We start from the raw sequence: 20,771 nt of genomic DNA on the forward strand, positions 1-20,771 counted from the left end.
ATGTGTGCATGCTTAAATAATAGCTGGCTTTGTAGATATGAAAAGTCATCAAAATCAGTCCACAGTCCCTCAAACATCCCATCTCTGATCTTGCTTACAAAAGTGGAGGGGGGCTGGTGATGATGTGATCAGAGGGGCTACAAAGTAGTAAGTCTGCAGTGCAGTCCCACAGGCTGGACAGACTGGGAGGAAACCAGGAAAGAGTTGATGTTACACCCTTCGACCTAAAGGCAGTCTGGGAGCACAGCTTCTTCCTTGTTCTGGAATCCCATCCTTGTCCCCTGAGGCATTTAGCAGACTGGATGAGGCTCAACCACATAACAAAGAGGAAAAAAAAAAAAAAAGAAACGTGTTTAGCTTAAAGTTTACTGGATTGAATGTTAATTGCATCTAAAAGAAAAAAAAATACCTCCCAGAAGTCTCTACACTGTTTGGACTAAATAATAGGGCACCCCTGCCTAGCCATGCTGACACCTAAAATTAATCATGGGAAAAGGAGGTCTAAACAAAATAGACACTGAGTGCCCCGAAGCTCAGTCTGCTGCTCATCCCTTAAAAGAAGAGCAAAGCATGTGACAAAGGATACACAGTAGGCTTCATGTTGGTGGACATTATCTGCTCCTCAAGGCAGGTGCTGGGTTGCCGGAGCCTGCTGGCAGAGTCGAACAGTTCCTGAGTGGGGAGTGAGGACTGAAAAAAGAAAATTAAACACACATACACACACACACACACACACACACACTACATACGAGATCAGTTCAAGAGGGGTACCAGTAAGGGGTTCATCGAGAAGTCAAACTTGTTTTCCTCGACCACTTATCTGTGTGATCCCCACAAAAAAAAAAAAGGAAGTGAGTGTGGCAAAAAAAAAAAAAAAATCCTGCCTATCCCTGTCTCCAGGTGAAGGCCAGGGTGAAAAAATGTTTTTTGCTGAGAGCGTTCCACACTGGGTATTCATTTAATGTACAGTGTTGAAATCAATACATTGGGTTTTGGGATTATATAAACTTATAGTTTGTGTTTAATAAATACTTTATTGAGCACAAAAGGATGAAATGTTGGTATTTCTATAAATAAAGAGATATAGGTATACATGCTTTAATAATGGCCATCTAAGAGAAAGCATCAAAATCAATTCACAGTCCTCCAAACAGCTCATCTCTAGCTATATAGTCAACATCTACTTCCAATGTGAGTGAGCAACCTCTCTAAAGAAAGCTGACTATAAACCCACACTAAATATATGCAAACTGAAACTATGCAATTAGAATTATTCCAGGGACTAGAGCGATGGCTCTGTAAAGAAAACACTTGTGGTACAAGCATAAGGACCTGAGGTAGGGTTCTGAGGACCCATGTAAAAGCTGTCTGAGCGACATGTATTTGTACTCCCAGTGATGGGGGACTGAGAGGTTTGCTGGACAGCCACTGAGAGAAGGAGTGAACTCCATGTTCAGTGGACAGCAACTGAAATGGACAGCTGCTGTCAGTCTGTGGCCTCCACATTTATTGGGGGTAAAGCTCTTAAGTAACAGAAAGAAATAGGAAGGTGATATGGTTTGTTTTAACTCACTTGACTTTTGTAAGATGGATAATGAACAAATGATAAATATTAAACCAAGTAATCCTTAAGGTAAGGAGATCTTAGTTTTGAAAGTTGAGTGGACATGGGCCAGGAAAGAAAAGAAAGAAGAGAGAACATCTCTGTGAAACCATTCTAAAAGGTACCCATCATCACCACCCCTGTACAAATAACCTCACCTTCCTCTGCTGTAACATATTTTTGCCACAGTGCTTCTAGCAGATGCTTACTCTGTGTCTTTTAGAAGCTGATGTGTCTCTGGGAGTGAGAATAGTTCTTGTAGGAAAATGGAAGGGAAGAAGGTATATAAACACCATAGAAAAAGGTTAGGGCAGGAGACACAAATTCGAGAATGAAATTGTCTGGCAGACTACATGGACCAGAAAACACATGGAAGGGACTAAGGCAGAATTTGTTACCAGGAGTGGGGTACTGATGTGACAGACCTGATCATCATGCTGTTTGTTGGAGAAATATGGAGGAGTTTGCGACTTTGGATTAGAAAAGCAGTTGAACACTTTAAGCAAGGTTTACTGGGCCTTCCTAGTAGGACCATAGAAGCTGCTGAGAACAATGTAAACTATGATCTGGCTCAGGAAATTTCAGAGGGGAAAAGAAGAAGTGGCCTAGAGACCATTCTTGTGATACTTTAGCAAATGTGTTTGCTTTTTTGTCCTTGTCCTAAAAATCTGCCTAAGGCTGAATTGAAGAGTTTTGGATTAATGGCATTGGCAGAGATTTCAAGACAGTCTATTATTGACTAGCCATGTGGTTATCAGTGGTCAATCTTATAGAAGTATATAATGAAAAGAGGCAAGGTGAGCAAGGAAAAATGTACAGTTTAAGAAGAACAGAGGCACCAGGAAATGTAATATAGAAGATAGACGTTCCAGTGCTCAAAGAAATGAATTTTTTAAAAAAGCCTGATGTTTAATAGAACAAAGGGAGTGTTGACCACAGGGTAAGACCCCACCCAGCTAAACTTCCAATTTGAGAAAGGAATTAAAGAAAAGCTTAAACGGTGAAGGGAATCATCATCAACAGAAAGCATATGCAAATGTAATTTTAAAAGGGGGCCCAAGTTCCAGCCCTATCAAGTAGCAAAATTTGGCAGCTTTGGCCGTGTGGTTCTGGCTATAAAGCCAAGAATAAAAGGAAGGCATTGAGGAATCTTTCTATGTGCCTAAGGAAAGCTGTTGGGGCCAAGCATGCGTCAGGGATGTCGCTGCATGGAGGCCCAGAGAGGCCATTATGTGAAGCTGTGATTGAAGATACCAAGATGCTAGAGAGGTCAGAGTTGTGTGATACCTGTCAGGAAGAGGTGCAGATTGGGTAAGGAACTAGCCCAAGAGAGAGAAGGATGTTGCAGTCAACAAAGCTGGAAAGGATTGAAGATTTGGAGAGCACTTTGACATCAGAAATGGCGTTTGTAGTTTGCCCAGCTGGTATTAGGTCTTGCTCTGGTCCAATATTTGCTCATGTTTCCTTGCCTTACTTTTGGAACGGTAATGTATTTTCTATGCCATTATATATTGGAAGTATGCAATCTGCTTTTTTTTTTTAATTTTGATTTTGCAGGGTTAAGAGAATGCCTAGCATCTCAGAAAAAGACTTCAAACTTCAGACTTTTAAGCAGTGTTGAGACTGTCAAAGACAGCTTTTAAAGTTGGACCAAGTGCATTTTGCATTATGATATACATACATCTATGGGAGGTTCAGGGAGTAGAATGTGGTTTGAGTAAGAATGACCCCCATTGGCTCATAGGTTTGAAAGCTTAGTCATCGGGGAATGGAGCTGTTTGAAAGGATTAGAAGGATTGGGAAGCATGGCCTTTTTGAGGGAAGTGTGTCACTAGGGTTGGGCGAGGCTCTCTTTCTCTGCCTGGGGATCAGAGTGTAGCTCTCAGCAACTTCCCTCACACCACAGCCACCTGCTGCCATGTTCCCACCGTGGTGGTAAGGATTAAGCCTCTGAAACTGTAAACAAGGCCCCCAAGTAAATATTTTTTCTTTTGTAAGTGTTGCCTTGGTCATGGTGTCTCTTCACAGCAATAGAAGAGTGACTAAGACAGGAAGGAACTTGCAAGCAAGTAGAACCTGAAAAAGTAAAGCAGTGGAGGTTACATAACAGAGGTCTGAAAAGCCAAGAACTAAAATAAAATAAAATAAAATAAAATAAAGTAAAATAAAAATTCACTACATTTGTAAATACCAAAGTCTCTAAGGACTTTTCCAGAATAGTCTCAGTGGAAAGGGCTGGCCAAAGTCACATTTTGCTATGGCAGGAGCAAATGGAGATGAAGAGAAGAAGAAGCAGAGGAAGGTAGTATTGAAGCCTCTTTCATGGATCTTGACCAACAGAGAACCGCTAGGAGACAAAGGTTTTGTTATTCTTTCAGAAGCAGAGTCTTACATAGTCCAGGTTAGACTCCAAATTGTGATATGTAGTTACGATTACCTTGAACCCCTTATTCTTGTCTCTACCTCCTTCAGAGTCGGAATGGGGAGCCTGATCACCATGTCTACCTATGTTTATGAAAAGATTCTTTTCCTTAAGACTGTGGAAAGGGGCAAAGTTTAAGAATGAGAGCAGGCAGTGGATACAAACGGGCCAGCTGAAGGTTTGGAGAGCAGAGAAGTGCAAGTTGAGACCTTCCAAGATTCCAAGAGCTGTGGAGAAGGAACAATGCAACCAGTAAAAAGACCACGTGTCTGTCAACAGTATGGGCTGGTTGGCCAGCTAGTGATAGCCATGAACTTCCAGGGTCCCCAGTTCCAGCCCTGCACACAGATCAAAGGCAGCGGTTTTCATGCCAGTTTACTCTGTGTTATCTTCAAGAATAAATAACTTCTGGCTGAATATTCCAGAGGTTTCATTTTGCCAGCTGATTGTGCTTTGTGCTCTATACCCTCAGCCTTTCTTCTGTCCTTCATTTTCTCTCTTCTTTTTGACACGCATGGATCTTCCCACTCTTTGTCAGTTTGGGTCATTAAAGGGGAAGGGGCATGTGAATCTTTTCCTCTACACCTCCTCATTTAAGAAGGCGCTCCTGGGGCTGGAGAGATAGCCCAGCTGTTAAGAGTTCTTACTGCACCCTTTCTTGGGGGGGGGGGGGAACACACACACACACACACACACACACACAAAATCCAAAATAGTATTCCATTTCAGGGTTCTGATTTGAGGTCTAAAATTCTCCAACTCTTCAATTTTTCAGGAGAAGTTGTATGTCTAAGGAAATACAAGCAGTGTGCCTCTGTGGAGGTTATACCATTGTTTTACAGTCGTGGGTGGTTGGGGAGACCCGTTTTAGAACTCTAATCGGTCAATAGGCGCATTATGAAACCCTGGATACATCGCGTCACTGTGAAGGACTTCAGCCTGCGGTCTGCAGAAGCAGAATAAATTTTCTTAGAGTTGTACCCTTATGTACACACACACAGATACACACACACGCACACACACTGGCAGTCAGGGCCACACCTCAGCTCTGGAGGAAGCCACAGACCTCAGCTGTACAAGCGCAGCCGGGACTGGGGGAACTTTCCGTGGAACTCCAGACGAACAGCCTCGCGGCGTCGACCTGTCGGCGGGGCAGAGCGCCGGGCGAGCGCAGGCTGCCGGGAGTCAGCGCGCGGGGGACTAGGGCGGGCGGCGGCGGGCCCCGCGAGCCCTAAAGTCGGTGCCCGCGCGCGCTCCCGCCGTCCGGGTGCAGCCGCATCCCCGGGGCTGCTGCCGGCAGCGTCGCCGCCTCCCGCCGGCCGCCGAACATGGCCGCGCGCCGGGCCCCCGTCGCCTGCGCGCTGCTGCTGCTGCTCTCCTCCGCCCTGCTCCGCCGCGGCTGCCGGGCGCGCTTCGCCGCCGAGCCCGACTCGGAGGAAGACGCAGAGGAGCCCGCGGCGTTCCCCGAATCACCCCTGCAGAGCCCCACGGTGTTGGTGGCCATCCTCGCCCGCAACGCCGCGCACACGCTGCCTCACTTCCTCGGCTGCCTGGAGAGGCTGGACTACCCCAAGAGCAGGATGGCTATCTGGTGAGCGGGTTTAGGGGTCCCGGGCCACCTCGGAGGAGGAGGCAGCCTGGCGCTCACACGCCCTCGCTGCCCGCATGGGTCCCGGACTGGGTGGGTGGTGAGGCCAAGAGGGAGATGGGGGAAGTAAGTGCGAGAACTTGGTGACCTTGATTTTCCTCGTCCCCCTACCTCCTCTGCCTCATCATAAGGGACTTGAGGAGACCTCCTGAGGAATACTTTCAAACCCTCCGAGCCATGAAGGGAAGGGAGGATAGTGCCTATCGCTTCCAGATGTGATAACACAGAATTTAACTTAGGCAGAAAAGGGGTCCGCAGAGACTGGGTGATTGGAGACCTACAGGTGCTGGGCTCTTGCTCTTTGCTTAACTTGGCTCCAGCTTTTCCTCTGGGTTATCTGAACCCGGGGATGGAGACTTTGAAGCCTTGTTTGGAGCCTTTCCAATCACACCCCACCGGTGGGCAGGTCTGTCCTGGGAGCTCCAGAAGGTCCTGGCTTGTTCAGCCTCCTGGGACACATTCGGGCTGCAGATGCAAACTGCCCTGAGTTGCCCTGGGGTTTAGGCTGGGACGCAATGGAGCTTGGGAGGCTAAACAGCCAAGTGCTGTTAAAGAACAAGTGTCAGGTTAAAGGACTCTGTGTTTGGTCCCTTTGTATTTGCTGTGGATTAGGACGGGGGATCAATGGAAGTCTGTCCCCTTCCTCCTGTAGACCTCGGTCCAGCTCCACGCCTTTAAATCCAAGCGTTAATGATGGAGTTGGTCAGGCAAGCTGTTGACTGTCTGCAGAGAAAGTAAAACCTGGCCGGCGAAGACAAGCCTTCCGACTGGTAGACAAGAAAAGCTAGGGTCATCCTGGAACTTTGGTGGGAAGGAGCTGTCCCCAGACAAGAAAGACACATTCCAAAGCTGATGTGAGCAGAGAGCGGGGAAGGAATTGGCAGCCCAACAGTACCTGGTTGGGAGCGGTCCTGAGGTGCGAAAGCAAACAAGCAGCACAGTACAGCCCTGTGGGCACACTGCCTCACTATACACCCAGCCATACGTGACTGCTTCCACGCGAGGAGCAGGGCATGTGCAAAAAAGGTGGGAACGCTGGTGAGCCGGGTTTGCACCCAGTGTGTGTGTGTGTGTGTGTGTGTGTGTGTGTGTGTGTGTGTGGTGAGTGTGTGGTTTGTGTTAACCACTTTCATGCCAGAAGCAGGTCAAATCTCAAGTCTCTTCCTGCTTTTATTGGAAGAGAAATCCTCTGCATATGGTTTTGGTTTTTAGCCGCTATTTAATTTTTCAAAAACCTTATAGCATTTACCATAAGGAGTTAGGGGAAAAGAGAAGCAAACGCTGAGGCTCAGTTAGGGCCACAGAATTAATAAATGGTGTACTGACAAAAGCAAAGCAAGGAAAGACAGACAGATGGACAGTTGGAGGGTACAGTTCAAGGCGTAGCCCGCCGTGGTGGGAAAGGCTTGGCTGCAGCATGAGATTGCTGGTCCTGTTGATTCCACAGTCAGAAAGCAGAGAGGTGGCTGGCGATGTCCCCCCCAGGGGTCTCCTCAGTCCAGGACCCTGACCCAGAGAACAGTAAGAACCCCTTCAGTCTGGGGTATGTCTTCACCTTCCTGTCTGGAAACAGCATCATGACACACACGGAAGTGTCTTCCCATGGTGATTTTTACATCTTGTCCAGCTGACAATGAAGATAGGCCACCACAACGGGGAAAGCTGAAATCTGACATATGAGTTTGCCCACAGATTGCTTGCTCTTCAAAACATAGGAAGGTTGGAAAAGCAAAATTTACAGGCATCTATAAATGACAAATTAGAATATGTGATTTGGACAACATGTTATGGAATCCATAGTGTTGATTTCTAATAAGTGTGCGGAAGTTGGGATAAATGACTGAAAAAAAAAGTCTTCCTAGCTCTTGAATTCTATGTATTTTGTGACGAAACTGGTATCAACCAGCAACTAATGGCTATCCTAACTTCTATGGGCATTCCAGATCAGATGGACAGTAATGTCTTGCTTGGATGAGTGGCATTTTAATTCTGTATAGACCTTTGTGGCCTCTTTCCCCTTACCTTCACTTACGGTCCACGCCACTGTAGCTACTGGAGTTATCCTTTATGGCCACCATGAGAAGGCTGAGGAAGATGCCCAGAACTTCTTGGCATCAATCTCTGGAGAGATTCTTGTCTTAAAGAACTTGGTTCTATCTTAGAATACACACACACACACACACACACACACACACACACGCGTGTAAGCCCCATGTAATGCCTTAAATATCAACAAAAATGCCAGTCCTTAGGGAGCCAGAAATATGGCTCAGTGGTTAAGAGCTTTTGCTGCTCTTGCAAAGGGCGAAATTGAAGTTTAGTTTCCAGCACCAAATCAGACAATTGACAACCACTGGTTCCAGGGGATCCAATGTCCCCTTCTGTCCTCTGCAGATACCCACACACATGTAACCATACACACACAGAGACACACACAACTTTAATCTGTTTTAAAAGTCAATTTTAAAGTAGCGTCAAGAAGAGTACTTGCTTGGGACTATTCTAGGTTATAACCTAGACAGTATTTCAGTGGGATGTTGCAGCTCTAAGGATCATCTACAAGTTTCTTCCTTCCTGTTTCTTAAACCCAAGATATACTCCGCATCTGAGATGCCAAACAGGATGTCTGCTCTGCAAGGCCATCCATACCAACTTCAAAAAGTGGCTGTGGGCTACCGAGAACATGCAAGCAAGCATTGCTGAGTAGACTCGGAGATGCTAGCTTTCGTTGAGTCATGTTTCAGTAACTCAGGGCAGACTCATTCTAACCCTTCATCCTCTGTGAGGGCCGGGAGAACATGGGATGATAATTCTTTCCTAAGAATCCTTTTATTGGAGATCAATACATTTTCCCCCTAGCTTACATCAACACAGAGAATCTGGTTCATGGATCACACGCCATGCGATTCCCTTATACAGCTTTCTAGACCAGATCTGCACTGCCCATTCACAGGCGGGAAAGGTACCAACCTCTGCTTTTGGAAAATGTGTTCATTTATTTTCATGGACATCAAGATTTTGGGGGTTGGGGACATTGATTGAGGATAGGAAAGGCTTTATTTCAGAGACACTTCAGAGCATCAAAAAGGAAAACAAAATTTCCATTCTCTTGTCTGTTCTCAAAACTCATCAAACTGTTTGGTTTTCAAGTATCACAAGCAGGGATAAGAAACAAGGTCTAGGGATTTTGTTTGGTATTCACTGACGTGCAGTACTGTGCTGAGATAGGGCGCCATGAGGCCTTGTGACATGAGGCTGTGTGCTCCGATGGCCTCTCTTTAATTCAGCGGTGCCAAGCACAAGTGGCCAGAGCAATAGAGGGAAGGCTGACCTCCCTTCACTTTCCAGAGCTGTGATTTGGGTAAGGAAGGCCCATGTCCCAGTAGTGAAAACTGGAAAAGGGCACATTTGGTCCCAAAGAAGACATACTTGATCCAAAAAAAGACCTTAAGTTTATCATTTGGAAAGCCTATGGTGCTTGTGGGAAGACAAGGGAATAGCTTCTGTGTGACTGTGGAACAATTTGGGCTTTTTATCTGGCGGAGTGGTGCAAAGTATTATACTAAATTGAGAACCATTTTTTATGGTTGTAAATAAAATTATGAGATTTTGTTGACATACGTATGCAGTGATGGGTTTCTGGTTGTTTTGAGGAACTGATGTTGAAGTTTTGCTCTCTACTTTATCTCTGCATTGTTTGGGGGTTAACTGGAATTTACGTCTACATTTTAACGGCCAAGCAGGAGCACTTTTGCAGAAGCTCACCTAGACACACACTAATGTAAGTGTGTTTATAAAAATGTCCTAAACTGCTACTGGTGATAGTTTTCAGTACCGGAGGTAGAAATGATGTCATGTTTTACCAGGAGCATGACATACACAGTCATCCCTTCAAAGACAAGTTTTAGCAGTTTAACAGTGAAAATAGATAATTCTTTAGTCTCCTTCATGTTATTATTTTGTTCTCTCAGTCTTTCTCTCCTTTTTTTTCCTTTATGTTTTCCAACCTGGTAAATTGGAATGGGGTTAAGGGTTTTATAAAATTAGAATCAGGCAGACCTAGAGCTAAAGTCTTCTGGGTCATCATGGGCACACCCATAAATTCTGAGATGCACTTTCCTCATCTGAAAATGACGTAATGACTTCCTCAGATAGTTCTTGTAATGAGTGAGATGGTGTATGTTTCCAGTCTTTATTTGAATGCCACTAAATAAATGACAATACCTATTTTATACTTGTTTTTTTCTTATTTAGTGTTCTCTTTGAAAAGTGATTTTTTTATGTTTCTTATTGATTATTTTATCCAAGAACACACGTGTGTGTGTGTGTGTAGGTCAGAGGACAACATGCTAAATTTGGTTCTCTTCTTCCACCAAGTGGGTCCTAGGGATTGAATTCAGGTTGCCAAGCTTGGCTACAGGCACCTTCACCCATTAAACTGTGTTACCAGGTCTCAAAATGAAGTTTTTGAAAAGTACCCTGACCTCCGTTAATATACACAATCAGTACATGTTTCCCCAAAATAAAATAAAATAAATAGGGAATAAAGATATTAATCATTTTAGCAAAAAGATACCAGCACGACAAAGCTAACGTTTGTGGGTCAATATTCTCAAAGTTTTGTGTGGTGTGCTTCTGCTAGTCTACGTCAACTTGACACACGAGAGTCATCTGAAAGGAGGGAACCTCATTTGAGAAAATGACGCCCTAGGATCTGGCTGTAAGGCACACTGTTAATTAATGGTTTATGGGGAAGGGCCATTGTGGGTGGTTCCATCCCCGGGCAGACTGAGCAAGCCAGTAGGCATAACCCCCCACCCCCATGGCCTCTGCCTCAGCTCCTCCCTCCAGGCTCCTGTCGTGTTTGAGTTCCTGTCCTTACTTCTTCCCACAGTGTTGTGGGGGTGTAAGCCGAATAAACCCTCTCCTCCCCAGCTTGCTTTTTGGCCATGGTGTTTCATCCCAGCAATAGACACCCTGACTAAGACATGTGGTAGCAGGTTCATTCCCAGAGGCAAATCTAGGTGGACGAGCTATTACATATTTCATTATCTCACTTCACAAGAGCGGAAGCCGAAGCTTGGAGAGTGTAAATGCCTTGCTTAAGGCTACAAGGCTAGCCCACGATGGAGTCAGATTGTGAGCCAGGAGACTGATGCACCGTTCAAAGTACACACAGTCTGCTTAAGAGCAAGAAAGGACCAATTAGTTCTCCTTCTTGCTTCTGTCAGTTGACCCAGCTTGGGAAGATGAGAGCACCAGTGTTGCCTTCAAATGAGAATTGTCTCTTCTGCTTGAATGATACAGGGGGCTCTGTGGTTCTCTTCCGCTGTCCTGATCATTTCGTCACTTAGCTCAGGCTCTGGCTAGTCACTGAGCTCAGCAATATTTTAGAGGATTCCGCAGGAACAAATAATAAATACTAAAAAGCATGTTATATGTATGCATGAAAGTCACCTCCTGCAAGCAGAACTCATTCAAGTGTGACTAAGGTAATAATTTAAAAAGAAGTTTGTAGATGCTTGTTGACTGTATTTTGAGTCCCTGTTACAAAAACAGTCAATTTTTCAGCTTCTCTGGTGGGTGGTTTTAGATTTTCATGTCCCAAATATAAGCCAGGCACGGTGGCGCAGCCTTTAACCCCTCAGCATCTGGGAGGCAGAGGCAGGTGGTCTCTGTGAATTTGAGGCCAGTTTAGTTTACGTAGCGAGTTTCAGGACAACCAGAGCTGCTATGTAAATTTTCTTTGCAATGACTGGAGAAAACTGTAAATTTTGCTCCCATCCTCCAATTTAAAAATATGATCGGATTTCGAAACTACGTGCTCCTTTGGGGGAAAACGGAAGTAACAAATGCATGTCCCCAATCCCAGTGATCCAATGTTGTTGCAAACTGTCTGCAGCAACAGATAGGGTCCCTACATTGTTCCCTTCTTATTGACTGCGCCATACACATGCAGACTCCACAGCAAAGGGCAGGTGAGGAATTTGTCGCAGTAAGCTATATAGTGATAATGTGATGAAGTCACTGATCTCCGTTTTTAAATCCTGAGTAGACGGCTTAGTGTCATTTATTTTATAGTGTGTCCCTCCTGGTTTGTGAAGGATGCCAGTTACTCCGAGCAGAAGTCAGTTTTACAGACATTTCTCCAGCTCTTTATCCAAGTGATTCTACTACTGCGCTCCCTTGGCCACTCTTCAGTTATGGGCCTGGGCTTCTTGCAGTCCTCCTGCTCGGCGGTCTCCTGTGGCTGCGGGAATGAACAATGAAAGCTCTGTAACCTGGAATGCTGTCGGCTGTGCTGTGGTCCCTCTCCCAACACATAAATGTGCACACGGGTCATTTCACTGTATGGCACAGTCTCCACTCGGCGGAGTAGTATAGTAGCAGCATTATGGGTCTTTCATGGGGATGATAGTAGGGGATTAGAAAGGTCGTTGCTACACATTTCTTCACAATAAGTAACATTATGCAGTAAAGTCAGAAAGAAAGCTGTTAGCCTGTAACACATCTGTTAGACTGCTCTACAGTGGCCACCTTATGAAGAGATGTTACTCTGTATATTTAAACTGTGGCTATCATTCGTCAAGAACTACAAAATGTATGGCTTTGACATTTCTACTTTCAAAGGAATGGCTTATTAATTTAGTTAAATTTATGTTAACGTATCAAAAATTAGTAATTAAAAGTTATATCCGGGGCTGAAACAGTGGCTCATTGGTTAAGAGCAAGCACTGCTCTTGCAGAGGAACCAAGTTCGGTTCCCCACCCCACCCCCAACCCCCAGCAATCACTTTGGGAGGCTCAGAGCCACCTGAAACTCCAGCTCCAGGGGACCTGACAACCTCTGGCCTCTGAGGGCACTGCACTCCTGTGAAAACCTCTACCCCCAGCCCCTCCCCACCACACACATATACAACTAGTTTAAAATAATTAAAAAAAAAACACCTTAAAAGGTTGAATTTCTTAGAAGTTGTATGTTTACTTTTTTCTTCTGTTAGTTAAAATGCAAAGTCTCCATACTAAAGCAATCAAACAATGCGTGTGGGAATGTGATGGACATGAACTTCCCTCCCTTCTCCTTTATACCACCCGCCAGAGGTGAACAATGAGAATGTTTTGCGTGTTTGTGTAGAAACTGTCAACATGTGTGCATATTTTGACCCCAAGGATAGATGCTTGGGGTCAAACAACAAGCCTGACTCTTTGAAACCCATTTCTCTGTATCAGGCTCTTTACATACTGACAAGGCAGCCATATTGCCCTCCAGCTGGTAAAATCTGCTCACTTTCATATAACCTCCGTTTCGGGGGAGACTCGAACACCTCTCAAATAACAGCCGCACCCCTGCCTTCTCGCATTTGGCTCTTTCTCCTCTAGAAAATCTGGCCCTAATCACTCTCTTAAAAGTGATTTTTAAATTTTTACTGATTTGTATGTATGAGTGTTTTGCCTGTCTGTGTGTCTGCACGTTACATGTGTGGCTGGCGTCCTCAGAGGTCAGAAGAGGGCACTGGAACTGGGATTACTTATAGCTGTGAGTTTGTCTTGTGGGCACTAGGACTGACATCCTGTTAAGAGAAACCAGTACTCTTAACCCCTGAGCCCCGGAGATCTCTAGATCTCCGAAAAATTCTTTTAAAAAGTAACCTTTTAAATTTTTTGTAACTGTAAATAAATTGTGATATGTATTCCCCAAAGCCTATGTGTCATAAATGTGTAGGTTTATGATGCTTCACAAGCAGATATGCCTGTGTGGTGGATACTTGACATTGCCAGGTCTGCGTTCCTCTGTGACTGTCGCTCAGGCTGAATAGTCTCTGTTCCATGAACTTTGTCTAGGCAGCCAAGTCCCCCACTAGCCCCACACTGTAAGAGTTGGCAATAAGCCCCTGCTGTCTCTTTGACCTCTGTCACCATTTGGGGGCTCCCTTCACAGGCTAGGACCCAAACAGTAATTACTCAGAGCCAGAAGGCTTGGCGAGTGGCCCTCAGGTGACCTAGTGGGAAATCAATCAGGATTATATGACTTTCCCTTCTGCTCTCCATTCTTCTAGTAGGAAAGCTGTGTTAATGTTCATAAGGATTTTTTTAAAAATCTTATTATAGGTAGTAATTGAAAATTTATGCAGAATATACACAGAACGGCTATAACTAATTTAGTGGCACATGCTGCCAAGCAAACACTGCATTTGCAATGGGTGGCATTAGCCAAATCTCTTACACGAATAAACTTCAGATATGGCTAGAAAGAACTTCTTTTCTTCTTCAGGAACACCATACGTGAAAAAAGAAATTTTCACACTTGAACTTTGAATAACAGCTTCATGATGGTCTGCCAGGGCTAAACGCAGGGCTTTGTAACAAGTTCATTTCGTTGAATCTATAATTGTATTATTACTTCAGGTGCCTGGCAAATTCAGCGTGCTGATGGGCATCTCCTGCCTCATTGAGACTTTGTTGGTCTATCCCTCCTGTGCTTTCTGATTCATGTTTGAGGATGCCTTAGGAAATATGTACTCAGAAGTACAAGCAACCTAAGTCCTGACCCTAGACTCTAAGCTCCCAAATGAGCCGGAAAGCCAAGCCTGCAGGAAGGCTTCTGCTAAAGGATCTTACAAGTGTCTGGGGTCAGTGATGTGTTGGTTGTGTTAGAATAATTCATTGCCTTCCAGATTCTGTTACTTTAAAATCAGCTGAGGGGTATATACCAGGCTTAAATTGAAATCTCTCCATTTTGGCTACTAGCTACCCCCACCAACAACAACAATGAATTAGTCTACAGTGCATGCACATTGGACAATAGGCAGTATAGTGCTCTTTCTAGTCTCTTTTTTGTGAGTGACTGTCCATGTTTTGGAGAGGGTGGTAGAAAGCAAACCCAAGTTTCTTTTTCTGGTCGGTGACAGATGTGATGGGAACCAGAGGAATCTAAGATGAGCAATGAACTGGTAGTTTCAGTAGTCTCACTGAAAGTTTCAGTGAGAAATTTGTTCCTTTTTAAGGTCTTGAGAAATGAAGAGTTTTCTAGACACTGAACAGTGGAAATTAAATTCCTGAGTTATCTGTGAAAAAAAAAAATGTGTTTGTAGACATTTGGGGCCCTGGCATTCCCAACAAAGAGTGCCATGCTGGGCTAATAGAAGGCTTTTTCATTTCTTGGTGGCCAGCCAGCCTCATAACTCTAGCCAAGTGGCACACACCACAGTGATTATGGTGTAGACCCGCCAAGATAGTGGAAAGTTGATGCCAAGCTGGGATCAGGATTTTTCATGTCATCACCGCACCACTGAACAGCCAGCTTGTCCAGGCTAAGCAGAGAGTGCTCAGGCAGCCAGACCATGCCTTGTTTTGGGTGAATTTTCTGGAAAGCTTGAAACAGCTAACACTGACAATGTTTTAGGAGATGATCGCTCTCCTCTCTAGCCTTCTTGAGTCTTTCTAGATTTTAAACTTTCCTAAGCACACTCATTTCCATTCTTCAGTTTTTGCTTTAGCAAGATAATCTATGTTTTTTTTAAAGCAATGGGTTAACAATGATATATATATAATCAAGGAACTAGGAAGACAAGAACAAACCTGACCCCAAATTAGTATAAGGGAAGAAATAATAAAGATCAGAGAAGAAATAAATGGAAGGTTAAAAAATCCAAAAGATTAATGAAATAAGCTATTTGCCCAATGAAACTGACAAACCCTTAGCTAGAGTAATACATAGGGAGTCTATAAATTCTATAGAATCTAATAAATCAGAGATGAATAAAAGGGAGAAATTTGTTATACAAATACAAAGACCATTAGAGATTATTCGGAGCAAGAATATATCAATAAATATGCATTCTTTCTCTAACAGTGGCTGGTTTTTTCCAAATATGTTTAAAGATAGTACTATAAATGGTTGAACCTTTTTATGTAGCCCTCCTTTTACTTTACATTATTAAGCATTTAGTTTTATAGATGAAAGGTATTTATTGATAAGCATTTTTGGAGTGGAGGGAGATGAAACTAGTGATCACCTCTAAATATAGAGAGAATGCACCCGAGCCATATTGGTTCCCATTTTCCTTGACCTTGGTTCTTTATTGCTCATATTTAATTATTTCTTCTTCTTCTTCTTCTTCTTCTTCTTCTTCTTCTTCTTCTTCTTCTTCTTCTTCTTCTTCTTCTTCGTCTTTTCCTTCTCCTTCTTCTTCCTTCTTTTTTCCTCCTCCTTCCCTTCTCTCTCCCTTTCCCCTTTTTTCTCTCCATTTCCTTCTTCCTCCACTCTATGTGTATATGTGTGAGAGTAGGTGTGTGTGTGTGTGTGTGTGTGTGTGTGTGTGTATTAATGCATGTGGTGTAGAGGCCAAAGGAGGATATCTAGTGTCCATGTTCTGCTACATTATTCTCTGTCTTACTCCTTTGATGCAGGGTTTCTTGCTGAGCCTGGAGCTTAGCCTGGTGGCTAGCAAGTCCTAGGGATCCCCAGTCTCCATGCCCTGGCACTGGAGTTACAGGTGCATGTGCCACACTGGGCTTTCCTGTGGGTGCTGAGGATCAGAACTCAAGTCCTCGTGCTTGTGCAGAAAGCACTCTTACCCTCTGAAGCCCCCTCCTGTCTCTTCCCTCCTTCGAAAACATAACTTGTTGTAAGACAAAGCCACACACCATAGATAACCTATTCCATCCTGTAACTAATTCAGTAGACACATGCTGGCCTTGAACTCATTTGTAATCCTCCCGCCTCAGCCTCCACAATGCTAGAATTACTGGCAGAAGACATTATGCCCAGCTTAACATTCCTATATCTGATTTTCTTTTTTCTCATGTCACTGAAAACCTCTCTTCCTATTTATGACTAACAAAATTGGACTGTTTTTAATAGCTGGCAATTCAGCTGTTAATTACATGATGTTACAAATTTCCCAAGACTGTGCCCTCACTTGCAATCAACTTAACATATACTTTTTTGGAAAATCATATTGTTCTAGTCTTCTGTTCAAAAGATTTGTTCTAGTCTTCTGTTCAAAAGATTGCTTTGGGTTTGTCACAGATACATATTATAAGAAGTTAATATAGTGACATTATTACACTTACAAGCACAGCTGCCTCCTATGGGAACAATAACGACTGGGCTGATAATCCTGTACTATTTCACACCTAGTTTTCTTGTATTCTTTCAAAAAGAAAGTCCTTTTTTTTTTTTTTTCAAGAATGTGTGCTGTGTTCTGTAACTGAATGTGCACCGCTGAGAAAACAGTAATCATTGAGGATGGAGTTATGCATAGGTGCATGGTTTCCTGCCTCCAAAGCAGCTCCACCCATTGCCTACTTTCTCTGCAGGGGCATTCAATGTTTTAATTGTTGTTGTTTTAGTTGTTTTAATTGAATTGTTATAAAAGATCCAAGGTGCATTGCTGCACGTATCACTTTCCACTTATTCCCTGTGTATCTCAGGTTCCTGTCCAGTATTATAAAAGAGATCCTAGAATTGTGGCTCTCAAATGGGGCTAATCATCAGAATCATTAGAAGAGGCCTTAAGGAAAGACCTGGGCTGATGGGGTAGAGCCAGGACAATTGACGCATTTTGTAAACCTCTAGGGGATCTCAGTGTGAGGTTAAGATTGAAAACCTCTGGGCCAGATGTTCTTGGGTCCTTTCAAAATCTGATATTATTCCTCCCCTTGATGAGAATGATCACACCTGAGAACTTTCATGAGTCCTAAGTGCATAACTGATTCTTCAGGGACCCTCGGTCACACTTTCAATCTTTGGAGAGTGGCGTCAAAATGTCGTTGGCCTTTGTTAGGAGCTCCTGGTGTTCCACCCGCTGTCTACTGCTGCAGACTCTTCCCTGGCAGCTGTTGTCTCCTTCCGACGGAATGTGCCGGGATGGCTGACCTGTGGAGGAATGTGGCAGCATGACAACCAGCCATGTAGAGGCACATTTGGCAGTTTCTTATGAAGGGTTCTGTGCACCAGGTGTAGAAGCAGCTTTAGCCCACGACTTTCTTCCTTGGCAAGGATGGCTGCCCGTCGGCATGCAGCAAGGCTTCTAAACACATCCAGTCAGGCTCTGGCCAGCCCAGGGTCCCTTTCCGCTCTGGGATCTGGTACATTGCCCAGCTTTCCTTTGGGGTTTTCTGTTTCATACTGATGCAGGGCCTCTAATCATCTCTGGGTATTGAATTGCTGATGTTACTTTTAATGGCTTTGGAGTTTCTGGATTTGCATAAACAGTGCTGCCTTTGTCCTGTGGTCTTGACACAGCTTCAAAGCATTGTCCAGGCATCAAAGCCACACGGGAGCCTCCTTTTTTTAGGCATCAAGTTGCAGCAATGCCAGCAGGTGACTGGCAGTTACAACTCTCCTTCTGGCTGGGTTTTCTCTCATTCAGAGACTAGATTAGGTTCTGCTAAGTCCTCTTGATGGTAGTTCTGAATCTTAAAAGGTTTTTCATGGAGCCTGTGCAAATACTGCTGCTGCCTTATCTGAGGAGCGGAGGAGCCTGGCTCATCATGTATTCTGTGCTTCCCCACGTGTGAGAGCTAGGGTCCTCAGGGTCCCTGTGGGAAACATGGACGTTTCAGACAGACAAGCCACTGGAACGCTCTTTGTGAGGACTCAAACCTCATTTTTGTTTCATTTTATTGATAAACGTAAAAGAAGCCCTTGACTCCTCCACAGTGCACGAGGTGTCTTTAGTTTGGATGTATGGAGGCTTATTTCTTAGTCCAGTTGTGTGATGTACCTTGTCTCTCCTTCCCAATAGTATGGAATTAAACAATAGGGCCTAATATTTTTTTTTAATATTTTTATTGTAATTTTCATTAATTACACTTTATTCACTTTGTATCCCCCCATAGACCCCTCCCTCCCCCTCTCTCAATCCCACCCTCCCTCCTCTTTCTCCACGCATGCCCCTCCCCAAGTCCACTGATAGGGGAGGTCTTCCCCACCTTCCTTCTGATCCTAGTCTATCAGGTCTCATCAGGAGTGGGTGCATTGTCTTCTTCTGTGGCCTAGTCAGGCTGCTTCCCCTTCAGGGGGAGGTGATCAAAGAGTCAACCACTGAGTTTATGTCAGAGACGTTCCTATTACAATGGAACCCACTTGGACACTGAACTGCCATGGGCTATATCTGTGCAGAGGTTCTAGGTTATCTCCATCAATGGTTCTTGGTTGGAGTATCTGTCTCAGAAAAGACCCCTGTGCCCAGATTTTTTGGTTCTGTTGCTCTCCTTGTGGAGCTCCTGTCCTCTCCAGGTCTTACTATCTCCTCCTTTTTTCATAAGATTCCCTGCACTCTGCCCAAAGGTTGGCCATAAGTCTCAGCATCTGCTTTGATACCCTGCAAGGTAGAGCCTTTCAGAGGCCCTCTGTGGTAGGCTCCTGTCCTGCTCCCTGTCTTCTCCTTCTTCTGATGTCCACCCTCTTTGCCTTTCTGAATGGGGATTGAACATTTTAGCCAGAGTCCTCCTTCTTGATTAGTTCCTTTAGGTGTACAGATTTTAGTAGGTTTATCCTATATTATCCTATATGTCTAATATCCACTTATGAGTGAGTATATACCCCATGTGTCTTTCTGCTTCTACGATACCTCACTCAGGATGATCTTTTCCAGTTCCCACAATTTACCTACAAATTTCATGATTTCCTTGTTTTCTATTGCTGAGTAATATTCCATTGTGTAGACGTACCACAATTTCTGTATCCATTCCTCAGTTGAGGGGCATCTGGATTGTTTCCAGCTTCTGGCTATTACAAATAAAACTGTTACAGCATGGTTGAGTAAATGTCCTTATTGTGTACTTGAGCATTTTTTGGATATATGCCTAGGAGTGGTATAGCTGGACCTTGAGGAAGTGCTATTCCTAATTGTCTGAGAAAGCGCCAGATTGATTTCCAAAGTGGTTGTACAAGTTTACATTCCCACCAGCAGTGGAGGAGGGTTCCCCTTTCTCCACAACCTCTCCAGCATGTGTTGTCACTTGAGTTTTTGATCTTAGCCATTCAGATGGGTGTGAGGTGAAATCTCAGGGTCGTTTTGATTTGCATTTCCTTGGTGGCTAAGGACATTGAGCATTTCTTTAAGTGTTTTTCAGCCATTCGATATTCCTCTATTGAGAATTCTCTGTTTAGCTCTGTACCCCATTTTTTTTAATTGGATTACTTGATTTATTACTTTTTAACTTCTGGAGTTCTTTATATATTCTGGATATTAGCCCTCTGTCAGATATAGGGTTGGTGAAGATCCTTTCCCAGTCTGTAGGCTATCCTTTTGTTCTGATGACAGTGTCTTTTGCTTTACAGAAGCTTTTCAGTTTCGTGAGGTCCCATTTATTGGTTGTTGCTCTTAGAGCCTGTGCTGTTGGTGTTCTGTTCAGGAAGTTGGGCCTAATATTTTTATTAGTAGCAATATTTTATTAGTAGCAGTCGTCACGCTTGTTCATTTACGATCATTTTATGTGTGCACTATGTATTTTGGTACCTCTTCCCCATTCTCTCCCGTTTCTCTCCCTTCCTTACCAGAGCCCACTCCTCCTTTTAAATCCCTGTCCCCTAGTTACCAGCTTCGATGTTGTTTAGCGTCCAGAGTCTAATCAGGGTCGCCTGTGACCCTGCGTTTGGAACCGCCAGAGCCCAGTGGTCTCGCCAGTCGGTGCACAGCTTGCCCTTCTTCAAGAATCTGCAGATCAGCATCCCTCAGCCAGCTGACCGCGAGGAGGCCCCACTTCTGTAGGCCCAGAATGAGGATAAACAGTGGCTGGGAGTTCATGGCTGCCATGTCCACGCCCCGCTTAAAAGACTTCATAGCCCCTCTCCCTACCCTCCGGCTCTCACAAGTGGGGCCTAATCTCTATCTCAGCTCCGACGGAAAGCCCGAGGTGCCTGGCGGCCCGGCAGCCCAGCAGCATTCCATCTGAGGTCTCTCAGCACCAGTCACCTCCAGTTTCCTGCGTGCTTACTGTTTCACAGCATCTCAGCCTGGCATCTCCTGGACTTTGAGGATTCCCATGATGCTTTGCTTTGTCTTGGCTACAAGTACCCACATACCTGCAGTTTCACCTTCTAGACCCTAACCACAAACCCCTCACCCCTTTGTTTAAGACAAGGT

The 20,771-nt window shown here is 44.4% G+C and overlaps 1 protein-coding gene across 1 annotated transcript in view; it reads left to right on the top strand.

Annotated features, from left to right (window-relative positions):
- Positions 1 to 5,013: 5,013 nt before the first annotated feature.
- The window catches only part of Colgalt2 (collagen beta(1-O)galactosyltransferase 2), a 107,650-nt gene continuing 91,892 nt past the window's right edge, over positions 5,014 to 20,771 (top strand). The window contains exon 1 of the mRNA XM_021632853.2: positions 5,014 to 5,616. Coding sequence (XP_021488528.1) covers positions 5,354 to 5,616 — 263 coding nt within the window. The 5' untranslated portion in view covers positions 5,014 to 5,353. The remainder of the gene's footprint in view (positions 5,617 to 20,771) is intronic.

Source organism: Meriones unguiculatus, chromosome 11, assembly GCF_030254825.1.
Source record: "Meriones unguiculatus strain TT.TT164.6M chromosome 11, Bangor_MerUng_6.1, whole genome shotgun sequence".
Taxonomy (NCBI): Eukaryota; Metazoa; Chordata; class Mammalia; order Rodentia; family Muridae; genus Meriones; species Meriones unguiculatus.